The sequence below is a fragment of the Propithecus coquereli genome, unplaced genomic scaffold (assembly GCF_000956105.1).
Source record: "Propithecus coquereli isolate 6110/MARCELLA unplaced genomic scaffold, Pcoq_1.0 Scaffold119, whole genome shotgun sequence".
Taxonomy (NCBI): Eukaryota; Metazoa; Chordata; class Mammalia; order Primates; family Indriidae; genus Propithecus; species Propithecus coquereli.
In genome coordinates, this window is record NW_012135969.1 from 8433597 (window position 1) to 8446631 (window position 13035).

General features: G+C 35.6%; 1 protein-coding gene across 1 annotated transcript in view; it reads right to left on the reverse strand.

Annotated features, from left to right (window-relative positions):
- Nucleotides 1-13035, reverse strand: part of MBTD1 (mbt domain containing 1) — a 56127-nt gene that overhangs the window by 16516 nt on the left and 26576 nt on the right. The window contains exons 6-11 of the mRNA XM_012661544.1: nucleotides 5287-5404; nucleotides 2741-2875; nucleotides 2370-2458; nucleotides 1926-2160; nucleotides 1252-1307; nucleotides 825-929 (exon numbers count right to left, since the gene is read on the reverse strand). Of these exons, the coding sequence (XP_012516998.1) occupies nucleotides 825-929; nucleotides 1252-1307; nucleotides 1926-2160; nucleotides 2370-2458; nucleotides 2741-2875; nucleotides 5287-5404 (738 nt within the window). The remainder of the gene's footprint in view (nucleotides 1-824; nucleotides 930-1251; nucleotides 1308-1925; nucleotides 2161-2369; nucleotides 2459-2740; nucleotides 2876-5286; nucleotides 5405-13035) is intronic.

Here is a 13035-nt window from a genome sequence, read left to right on the forward strand (position 1 = left end):
CCAGTGTGGTGGCTCATGCCTATAGTTCTAGCTACTTGGGAGGCTGAGGTGGGAGAGCTGCACTTGAGCCCAAGAGTTTGACACCAGCCTGGATGAAACAGAGCGGAGCGGAGGGGAGGGGAGGGGAGGGAAGGTAAGGGAAGGGAAGAAAAGAAAAAAAGAAGCCAATGCTAGGGCCTCAACCCAGACTGATTAAATCATAATGGAGGGGAAGGGATCTGGTCACTTGTATTTTTTTTTTTTTTTGAGACAGAGTTTTCTGTTGCTCAGGCTGCAGTGTCATGGCGTCAGCCTAGCTCACAGCAACCCTAAACTCCTGGGCTCAAGCAATCCTTCTGCTTCAGCCTCCTGAGTAGCTGGGACTACAGGCATGCGCCACAGTGCCCGGCTAATTTTTTTTCCTGTATATTTTTAGTTGTCCAGATAATTTCTTTCTATTTTTAGTAGAGATGAGGTCTCATCTTGCTCAGGCTGGGCTCGAACTCCTGACCTTGAGCGATCCACCCGCCTCGGCCTCCCAGAGTGCTAGGATTACAGGCGTGAGCCACTACGCCCAGCCAGCCTTAAATATTTTTCCTCTAACTTAGGATATGGTTCCACAAATAAAGGTAGCAGATTCAAAATAATAATCTTGATAATAGGCTATATAAAAAAAGATCTGATAAGAGAATTCAAACATACCTGAAATTCCTAGTAACCCAGGGAAGATCCAGATACACCCACATTTTATATCAAAATGAATATGCCAAGGCCCTCCTTTTCCTATTAGCTTAAACACAGTTCCTTATAGCTGCATGTCCATTTTTTAAAGTCTATTCTCTTACCTTTCTAATGGTTGCGACACATATTGTAGAAAGATTTAATGGGTCTATAGCTTCCAATTTCATTCCTTCCTTGAACCATTCCCCACTCTGGTCTACTTCTTTTACCTAAAGAATTATATGAAAGCACATCTACTGTATAAATGTTGTCATTTTAATAATTAAAATATTACCAATGTGAAAAGATTTCAGGTGCCTTCTCCTACCTACCTAATATTATATCTCAAACTTTCCATTAAGGTTTAGAGAGAAATCAGACAAACAGAATTTAAGAATAATTATAATAAAGAGTTGTGACACCTATGGATTACATGGTCTTAATTCTTTAAAGTGAACATATGTAATTGTGATGTCCATAATTTTAGGAAAAAACCCACAACCCTCTTTCAAATCTAATTTACAAATGAGGGTTCTTATAAAAACTTCTTACCTTAGCAAATAAATGTGGTGGTGTATCAAAATGTCCATCCTGTTTCTTTGTAATATCTACAAGGAAAAGTTACATACTAATCTGTCAGCATTTGTGAGAAGACCAAAAACCACGTTTCTTTGAAGGCTTCAAACTCACAAGGTATGTAATACTATAAAACATGGCAAAAAGTCATGCCTTCTACATTTATGGTGAATAATATTCTTTACTAGTCTTTTCTCTTTTCGGAGTACATGTGCATATGCTATCAAATACATTCAGCCAGATAGTATGCTCGTATTCCCTAGTTAGGGATTCACAACGTTAGAAGCATGTTTTAATGTGTTTAGTATCAATTCTAACCACATTTAATCTCGCTATTTTGGTTAAAATTGAATGGAAAGGGAAAGGCTATCTTTAGATCTTTCAAATGGGCTGAATAAAAAAAGAGTAACAAAACAATTGGTAGTTGTGACCAAAAGTGCATTATTTTTTAATTGAGAAAAAGTGGAAGGAATATAAAGGAATTAATTAGGACACTAATATGGTGTGAACTTTTATTAAAGTAGAATAAGCAGCCCAAACAACTAGAATGCTATTTTTCATCTATGTAATTCCGTAGAGAAAAATAACCAAGTAGCACAATTCACAGCCTCAATGACACTTAAGAGGAGTTCTTGCCATAGGTTGCTTACCAGATCTTTTGAATCGATGGCCTATACTTCGAGACCAACCAATGTGATGGATTAATGGGCTGTGCATATGGCACCAGAAGTCATCTGTTCTATCTTCACTCTCTTCATACACTAGTCTTAATCTTCCTCCAATTACACTTTCCACGACTGCCACTCGTGTTCGACACAAATGCCTCTTGTCAACCACTTCTACCCTCATGCAAGGTTTGAAAGGATACTGCATACTCTCTGAAACCTTAAAGCAAAAGCAGACAGAACCTGTTTGAAAATCATGACAAAGATCTACAAGTAATTTTAATGTTGTACTCTTAAAAATACTGAATGCCCTTGAAATTTATAATAACATAGATCATCTAGTTCATGAAATTAAAATAATTCCTTAAAAAACTTCTAAGTTACTCCTTTTCTTAGAGTTCTTCAGTCTTCCTAAGATCCTGTTTTTACCTTTTGTGAGAAATCAGGAGGAAGTGTTTTGGCACCAGTAAGTCGTTTCACTAGAAAAGCTTTCCAGTTTGTATACTTATGCTGAATAGCTAAAAAAAAAGAAACAACCAGTTACATTTTAACAAAAATAATTGTTTCATAAGTTATTTTTTAAAAAATAGTAACAAATTTCTCTGAAAATCAGATTATTAATTTAGGTTCAGAAAAGTGACCAAAATAGAGAAAATAAGTATGTAACTTGCTGGTGAAAAAGTTACCTGACACCAAAAAAATACTATTTTAATTTCTGTATTATTTTAATGTTACCATGAATAAAACAGCATTAAAGTAAACATATATAAAATTACAGTATGGGTAAATAAGTTACTTACTTCTAGGAGGAACAAGAGGTTTTCCACTGGCTGCACACCAACCAACTGGATGGATATCAGAACCACATATATTGCACCAGAAGTCCAGCCCAGAGTCATTTTCAAATCCTTCATATCTTAAAAGGGCATTGTAACCTGAAACCAACAAATCATGCACTACATATTAAGACAACAAAAGTAAATCAAACAACACAGCATCTGACAACAGTCGTCAAACTTTAGTGTGTATCTGCAACAGGTTCACCTCCAGGGTTTGTTAAGACTGACGGCTGGGCACCTCCACTCCAGAGATTCTGATTTAGTGGATCTTGGGTGGGTCTGAGAATTTACATTTTTAACAAGTCCCTGGGTACTGCTGCTGCTGGTCTACGGACCAAACTTGAGAACTATTTGTTCAATGTAATTAGTTTAGAGCATGGCTTCTTCCCTTGAATATATTTCAATTTTACCCATAATTTCTCAAGAAATTCTTTTTTCTGGAAAAAAGTCTTGGTAAAAACAAGGGTGAGACGGTTCTATTAAAACGCACTGCTCTGAATATAAAAGAGAAGGTTGTGATAAGCTAATAAAACCCTGTAAAGTCACACAAACCCAGTTCAAGTATATTTTTAAAAAATTGCTTTATCCAGCTGTTTAGGTGGTTTATTACTCTTGGACAATTTGAATATGGCTTATTCAAGAATCTAAATTTTTCTGTCCTATTTATTTGGAAATAAAATTTGAACATGCAATGTAAAAAGTTCAATTAACACAAAAGTATGTGAAATTACTTAAAACTGTATGTCTTAGGCAAACTGGACGTCTTGTTTCCTGGAAAGAATAAAAAATATATAATATATCCTGTTTATAATTTAATAAACTTCATATATTGATAACAAATTAAAATTTCAGGTCTTTAACGGAATAAAAAAAGGCCAATAAACTTGTATTTTGGGCTAGGAGCCAAGTTCAGTCAGTGTTTTCATGTGTTAATATCTATGATGAAAATTTATAGCATTAAACCTTTAGTTTTAAAATTCAGTAATTCACAGAACAATTTATGAGTCTGCTAATTATTGCTGAACTCTAGATTATGATTAACACCAGGCTCACTTGTACAAAGGCACTAAAGTGGCTTAAAAGAAGATAAATGATGCAATTAGATAAAACAGAAATGTAAAATCAGAGATGGGAGGTAGAAATAATTCTTGCATATTAAATGCATCGATCTTTAGAGCTATTTAAATGTAACTGACTTATACACCTAGGACAGAAACAATATGTTGTTTTAAATTATAGTGTAGAGAATTTAGATAATGCTTTTATATTGGAGAAATGTTTCAATGAAAAGATGGGGGATTGGATTGAGTTACACAGGTCAAACACAGGAATGGGTCACTCTTACAAGAGTGACCAAATGCACAGTGGTGGCAAAGAACATGCTGCAGTAAAGAGAGAAGGAGACTAGCCTCATTAGAACAGATCATTTATGTTGGGGAGCAACAAAAAATTTGGCAAGTGGCATATGGTAAAACTCATCGATAGCTGTAAATGCTGACCACCTTGATCCTTTAAGTAAAAAGAAGGCAATAAAGATGATTTTTAGGTAATTAAGTCTATCAGCAGTACACAGTAGAGCAGTATGCAGAGTGTTCTGGGAAGAAAGCTGGAGATAAGACTATAAAGAGTAGGATGAGTTAGATACCTCTTACACAGTAATCTTAAGGATAACTTTTCTTATCAGAGTGGCCGTCTGCCCCTCCTCTAAAGTACTACCGTGCCCTATATACTACACCACTCACTGAGCCCCTTGCCATATGATGCCTGGTAGTACTCAACATTTGGCTGACGTGAGCCTGCTGAAAAAAACAAGTCTTACATTTCTGTACATACATGTCCACTCTGTGTAATACAGTAGATCTCTAACACATTTATTTCATGAGCAAAAAGGGCTGGGGTAGGGTAGAGGCAATCGGAATGAAGAGAAAGGAAGAGCCCAAGGTATATGAAATTATCAACACCGTTTGTTCACTTTTGGTATTACGGATCTTATCACTTTTCTTTAGTATTTCAACTTTTGTTACTTTTCACAGTATTTCCTTATACCAGGAGTTGGCAAACTATATTATGGCCCCTAGATCTGGTCTACTCTTGATTTTTTTTTTTTTTTTTGGGCAATCTGCAATCTAAAAATGCTGTGTTTCATTTTCAGAGGGTTGAATAGAAAAATCAAAGGAAGTATATTTTATGATACATAACAATTATATGAAATTCAAATTTCCCATAAATAACGTTCTACTGGAACACAGTCACATCTATCCATTTACGTATCACTATGGCTGCTTTCATGTTACAGTGATAGAGATGAGTAGCTGTCAGAGAGAGCATATTGCCTTGCAAAAGTTCAAAGTATTTACTGTCTGGCTTTTCACAGAAAAAAATTTGTCAACCCCTGTTCTTTATCACATTTATTTGGTAATACTTGCAAAATTTATAAACATACTTTTTTACAAAAGATTACAAGTATCATTGGCATTTTCTAGTAAATTCTTATTCATGCTTTTCACCTGCTAATTTTACAATTCCAGCAATCCAGAAGACTTTGGTAGGTAGGCTGCAGTCTGTATTGGGAACTTCTACTCTCACATTTTCTGAGATATCACCCCAGCAGGTCCCCATAGGTGCCTGTCACATAAAAATTATTAAATTATTGTCTTAATATAAAGCCTAAAACATATCATTCAAAATTAAGCATTATCATCAATAATGGGACTGTTAAGCTAAAAATGTAATCCATTCATTTTTCTCTAAAAATGTAACTTATTGCCCCTTCCACAGAATTCTATTTGAAAAAGCCAGTGTCAGGGTCAAACTCAAGAAGACAGAATTCACATATTTATAATAGATCCGTGTTGACTTCAAAATTCAATACTGTCCTAACACAATATTTAAGCAGCAATTTTTCTAAAAGCTGTATTACAAACATGATAGCAGATTTCACAGGATAAAACTAATTTAAGAAACTTAATTATTTTTAATATATACTAAATGAGTATACTTTAATTTTAAAAGATCTGGCCAAAGAACAGAAAGAGAAATAATTCCAAACAGCACTGTGGTTTCCAACAACATGAATAAGAGAAACGAAACTTATCCATATTTTCAATTTAAGTTAAATTCACAGAATATAAATATAGTCTATTAAGATGGATACAGAGGAAAAGCATTAGATAAAGTTAAGAAGGTGAAGTTGAAGAGTTTTTGGAGATGAGTACCATGGTTAATTATAAAATAATTTATTATTTCAAAATTTCTCATGCGGAAATTACTCCAAAGAGAAAACTTCCAATGTTAGAACTGGAAATCACTAGCCTCCACACTCAATGGTTAAGATGGGGACTCAGAAACCCAATTAAGTGAGTATCATGAAGGTATTTTCCAAAATCTAACAGATGTTCCCAAATTACAATTTCCATTACATTTTAATCCTTGAAACTCAAGGCAATTCATAATTATTTGGAATTTATGCAATGGTGAATTAAATCAAATAAGTGAATTCAGGAATATAAATGCTGGTAATACTAAACAATCTCTGTTGCCCTGGATGATCAGCTCCTCATTAGATATAATTTAGAACCTTGATCATAGAGAAAAGGATTACGTGAGGTTATAAAGACCTGATAATGTGAACAAATCAGGAAAAAACAAAATAGCTTCAAAGCTCAAGGATGAGCAAAGACATCTATGAGTTACATGAACTAGCCAATCTGAACATCGGGCAAATGTCTTCCATGCAAGGCTCCTCATCCTTTTTTTTTGGTGGATTAGCCTAAGACAATATTTAAACTCTATCCTCTCAGTAGTTTGAGGAATTTCTGAAGGAGAGAAAGAAAACGTCAAATACTGAACTAGGATAAGTCTAGAAACCAAAGACAGAATCAATTAATGGCTATTGCTTTAAGTAGTAAGTAATGAGTATACCTCAGTAACTCAGAGATGTGGCCTATCTCAACTATTTGTGATTCTGGAAGGGTACACATAATAATATCCCTGACTTGTGCAAAAAAAAAAAAAAAAAAATTCATTATGATCACTTCCTTCTTTTTGTTTAAATTGAAAGACTGGACTCTTCAGGTTCTGCTATCTCCCCCTATATCATTCTAGACTGTGGGGCCATCCCTATTGCCAGCAGATACGATCAGAAAAGGAGAGGCTGGAAGGAAGACGGGTAACATAGATTAAGCTAACATATATTAACACGAAGATCATGTATTCATTTCTGGGAGGATGAACCAATTAGAGCTGACAGATGCAGTCAAATGCATGCATTAAATTAAGGTATGGTATCCATCCCTCTTTGGTTGCCAAATCTGTGAATTGGGTTTATTTTTAACTGATAAGAAAGAGGCATGGTTATGCTGACAAGCTGGGGGTTAGGTTGGCACATTGCTAAATGAGTTTGGTGTACAGGACTCCCTTTTGCGGTAGGTGTGACAACCTGTCATACTGACTTTGTTTTTTTAAACCTTAACATTTGTTTGGAGAAAGTAACTTTTAATCATATTATATTAAAGAAAACAAAGTGTGAATATTAAAAAACAAAGTTAATGTTTACTTTGGTGGGGGACATTATGTTTTGGTTCCTACAGTCTGGATTGGTATAGGAGAAAGTAGCAGAAAGTGACATTTGTTCTTGCCTGTAAGGTTGTGGTTCTGCTAGGCCCTCTTAAACCAATCCATATGGTTCACTCTAAGAAAAAAAATGAAGAAACAGAAACATCACAAGAAAGAGCACCATAATCATAGCATAGTATGTGCTCAATGTGTTGAAATAATAAGGTAATTTCATAGATATATCTGCCCTTTTGTTTAAAATGAATTTTCTTAAGTGTGGAAGACTAAATGACCCAGGGCTTGACAGCCATCTTCATCCAAGTCATCTGTCTTCTCTTGCTGGCAGGAGGGATACCTCTGAAAGTCTGGATTGGCATAGCATGAACTAGCAGAACCATGATTTACAGGTAACAACAAATTTACCTTCCAGACTCAGGACGCGAGGTCCACCTCAGGCTCCTCCCAAACAAGGAAGATCTGCTCCACCACTTCCTGCTCCAGGGCCACTCGTGAGGGCTATCTGGGAGCGACTGTCCTTCCCTGCAAGGTAAGCTGTCATCAGGTCCTGCAGGACATGGCCAGATCCAAATGCTGAGGGGTCCCCAACACAAATGTATGATAACCTCCACCTGACTGTATGGAAATAATTGGGTGTGAAGTCTTATTTTCTGCACTTCAAGATCATTCCCAGATAGTCCAATAGCTCAGATGGCTGGTATTCAGACTCTCAGACGGTTGATACACCGCACACGTGATGCTTTATGGCAGAAATACAGATTTCCCTCCGCAGAGTTGCCAATCTGTAACTTTTGATAACGCTCAATCTTTCTTCTTAACAAAGAGAGTGTAAGTGGGCGGAGACAAGACCTGGTCACACACAGGTAACCAAGAAAGAATCTACTGTAATGAGATGTACAAAAAGCCACCATTAAAATACCTTCAGACGAATAGGCAAAAGATTACTAAAGTATATCTAGCAGTGAAAGATGAAATATTATTTGGCCAAAAGGGGGAGAAAACATTACGTAAGATTAAGAAGAAATTATAATTTTTAAATACTACTCACTGGAACTGGCAGAAAGTAGAAATAGGGAAAAGAAAAACTTCTCCCCCTTTCTCCACAAAGTCTATTCACCTTTAGATTTGATACTAGAATCTACTTTTTGGAGTGGTGGTAGCAGGGAGATGGGGAGTACAAGAAGAGTACAAAAGGAAAATGGGATACTTGGAAAGGAAGTAAGATTAGGAATGAGAGAATGTTATGCATATGTAAAAAGACAGGAAGCAGTGGCTACTAATTTGGAAGGCATAAAACAGTCCATTCATTTTTTTAAAAAATTGTATTAAACCAATATTGGTTAAGAATTGGGAGATCCCAATAGCAAAACAAAAAGCACTTTAGGAAACAGAAAAAATTAAGAAAATAATCACGATTTATTTAGGCTTTCTTTTTGCTGATTACAATTTTATTAGGCTTTCTTTAAAACATAAGAGAAAGATGATTTGTATTACAGTAGAGTCCACTGCTCTCCTGCAGAGAATTTATTTCATGGTAATCCTCATAATAGCACTAGTAAGTGCCACAAACTAATTTAAGTTTTATTTCCATTAGAAAGAAATTTTGCAATCTAGAATATACTAAAGATTTTAACTTTAGTTAAAACAGAGACAAAGTCATATTATTTATTTCCAACTTTTAATAGAGTCCTGTGTGTGGGGTCAAAGCTAGGGAAAAACAAACAAGAAGAAAACTTTACTAGAAAAAGATTATTTTACTAATAAGCACATACCTGACAAACAGATGAGTTTTACTATAAACTACTGCCACTGTACATACACAAACAAAAGGGCTTTTTCTGTCCTTAAAACCTAAAAATATATGTGTGATACTTATTGCAAAGAAATATGGATAACACTATCCCTTCAAAAAAGCTGGCATACAAAAAGCTCTGGCACAAAAAAAGAGTATGAGAATATATCAGGCAAGTAATAGTTATGTCTGTGGTGGCAGAATGAAAAAGTATGATAAATTCAGCTTTAAAGTTCTAGCACATATGTGTACAAAAACCTTTTTTTTTTTTTTTTTTTAGTACAAAACTGCACCTATTTTCAAGGAAGAAAAAAGGATGATTACAATATTTCTGGTCTTAACAAGGACAGTATCAATGTCCTTGTTAAGACTCAACAGTATTATTAGGTACCAAACATAAGAAAGCTGAAGTCTGTAAATACATAACTAAAGGAATATGAATTTAGCTTTCACATGGTTTCATGTACATTTGATATTAGCACCTTTTGGCCCATGCTGTCATCTCTGGAAATAAATATTTTACTTGATTTCGTAAGGCAAATAATGGGAAAAAGGTGTGCTTCAATTTAGAAGACTATAGTCTTAAAAAATTTTCTTTTAAAAATTGAGTGCTTTAAGGTAAATGTTCTGAATACATATAAAACTGGAGGCTCCCTTGGGTTCAAAAATAAACAACTAATATAAGAAAATAGTCTGTGAATTTCACAAATACATATAGTACACCTAACTGGCATTTGGTACTATATTAATATTTTGGAGATTTTTCCAGTTAGGATAGATGTGGATGCTGCTTTTATGGTGTTAATTTAAAAATACATTTAAAAAAAAAAGACTTTGCATTATGAAAAGCAGGTTAAAGCCTAAAGTTAAAAATTATATCCAGTTACTCAAAAAAGTGGCAACAGTTTCTTCATTTATAAGAGTTTAAATGGGCCAGGTACGGTGCCTTATGCCTGTAATCCCAGCACTTTGGGAGGCCAAAGTGGGAGGATTGCTTGAGACTGGGAATTTGAGACCAGCCTGGGCAACAAAGTGAGACCCCCATCTCTACAAAAAATAAAAACAATAGCTGGGTGCGGTGATGAGTGCCTGCAGTCCCAGCTACTTGGAAGGCGGAAGAAGCATGAGGATCACCTGAGCCCAGGAATTCAAGGCTGCAGTGAGCTATGATCAGGCCACTATACTACAGCCTGGGAGACAGAGGGAAATCCTGTCTCTTTAAAGACAGAGATGGACTAGAAGAATTAGAGCATTTTAAAGAAGCCTTCCAGCTTTGTGACCATATGATTTAGACTTAAATAAAAGTGATATTACCCAATTCAGTTTCCAACCTCAGGGACTGCCAAGGAAGGGGTGGGCAAGTATCAAGGGCCAAGGCTCTGGCAGTACCCCCCTGTTCCTGCCAGACCAATCGGCACAGCTTCCTCTAATCCCAACTGTGTTCTAAGGTCTGAGTAAGATTTTATTAGGGAAAAGGGGAATTCTGACAGTTAAATAAAAGGTGTGAAAACGACCACCCAGATAAAATGAAATATATCAGATATATGGCAATCATAATATACAGATTTCGAGGAAGTAGATATACTAAATGCCAACTACAGCTTGATTTCCATTGCTGATTAAAAAGTTACAGTAATTATCAAAAAGGATATAGTCTATGATCTACTCTGAGGATGACCTCAGAAGTCTGAAGATAGACCATGGAAAGAAGAACTCAACTCTTGAAATTCTATGATTTTAGAACTAATCACAATAATATCTAAGTGATGGAAAATAGAAAATGTTTATCTGGGATCCTTACTCTAACATAGCAAGACCCTGTTTCTTTATCATAAAAGAAAAAAAAAAGAGAAGACCCTGGTTCTGCAAAAAAAGGAAAAAAAAAAAAAATTAGCTGGGCTTGGTGGTGTGTGCCTAGTCCCAGGTACTCAGGAGGCTGAGGCAGGAGGATCACTTGAGCTCAGGAGTTTAAGGTTACAGTGAGCTATGATGTTGCCACTGCACTCTAGTGTGGGCAACAGAGTGAGATCCTGTTCAAAACAAAGCAAACACCAAAAAAACCCAAAGATTTGGACATGAAATAATACATTATGCTTTTGAGACTTTGAAATGCTACTCTCTTTAACATCCTGATGACTTGTATAAAATGGCTTGACATGGTTTATGATATAAAAACAGATATGAAGAGAGATTAAGGCTATTCAGAAGGAGACAACAGACAAATGTCCCAGGAATGTGAGATGAAAGAGTTACTGTAACTGAGAACTTAATTTAATTCTGAGCTTCTTAGCACCAGGAAAGCACTATCCCAAGAGAGGAGAGTTAAAGACTTGCTTTGTAGTTCTCTTTAAAGCCACCGTTGCTGTGTATGGAATATCTCTCACAAATGTGATACTACTATCAGCATTACAGCAAAATAAATCATCTATTTTATGTTGAGATAAGTTAAGATTCCACTCAGGTTGGAGTTAGTCAGCCTGCCACTGACTAAGGGCATCTGTCCTTTCAAGAAAGAAAACTAGCAATTTAATGAACTGAGTTTTAATTTCTACCTCCAGATTAATATGCTTGACCATGACCAAAATCCTTTACTGACCATGAATGAGTGAAAATTCATTTGGATTTCCACAGCAGGGACCCAAGCTCAGTTTTGGCCATATGTTGATTATTTAAAAATAAAGCCCTAAATCGACAAAATGCTTAGTGTAAACAACATTTCATTAATTTTCTAAATTCTCTTATACATGGACAATAACAGATAAGAATCTTTAAATATTAAACTTGCAGCCAGGTTAAAAAAAGTATTGGAGAGAATTAATCACAGATAATCAAATCAAAAGGAATGGAATCAAAAGGAAAGAATTTGTCATCAGATATATTTTAAACACAATTCTGAATTACTTCAGACACTCTGTAACAATCTGCTTGCTAAAAAGATTTTTTTCCCTATTCTTTGAGTTTTTGAAAACATACGTTTACTAGAACCTTCCTTTTCCTAAATTCCTTTTTTCTATATTAGGTCCTAAATTATTTTAGATACTTTTTTTAAAAAGACTGAGAAAAATCTTAGCAATCTAGTCGAGTGAATTAAAACACTTAACAGAACTTTGCTCTTTTGACTTCACATAGAAGAGGCTGAAGTATCCACTAAATTTAACTGGCAATTTAAATGATGCACAGAAGGAAAGGGAAGGAAGGAAGAAGTGATGTGAAAGGGAGACAGACTCCGGAGCAGACAGGGGTGGGGAGCAGGAGACTCCCTGTAATCAGAGCAGTGGGCAGGAGGGACGGAGAAAGGCTGATACCCTCATGTCGTCTCAAAGGAACATCACTACTGTCAACTCAGACAAAACAGTAAAGGGCAGGCACTTATTGGCGAGGCGGAAAGAGGATCAGAAGGCAATAAAGACGGTTGGGCAGTTAATTGACAAAACTATTAGATAAGACCAAATTAGGACTTTTGACTCTACATGCAGAAAAAAATATTTTAATTGACAGCAAGACCACAGGGACTCTGAAAGTCTGTAATTCGAGTTCTAATTTTTAAACTTTTGTGGAAAAAGCTCAAAACCAAGACTGTGTAGAGATACCACTATTTTATGTAATAAAATATTTCACTGGTGATAACTTCCTGCTTGGCCCCCTTGGTTAGGCATTTACATAATGAACACGTGCTCAGGATTCACAGAAGACATGATAAACTCTGTGGCACAATTCTGAGACCAATGGTGTATACAGCATTTCTGGGAAATGCCACTGTATAAATTAATGGTTACCCCCAATAAAATGTTTTACCCAAATTAAAGGATCCTTAAAGGGGAAGCCAGTTGCTTCAGATTTCTATGTCTGCAGTGTTCTACTAATAATACATGAACAGTCCTTGAAGATGAGG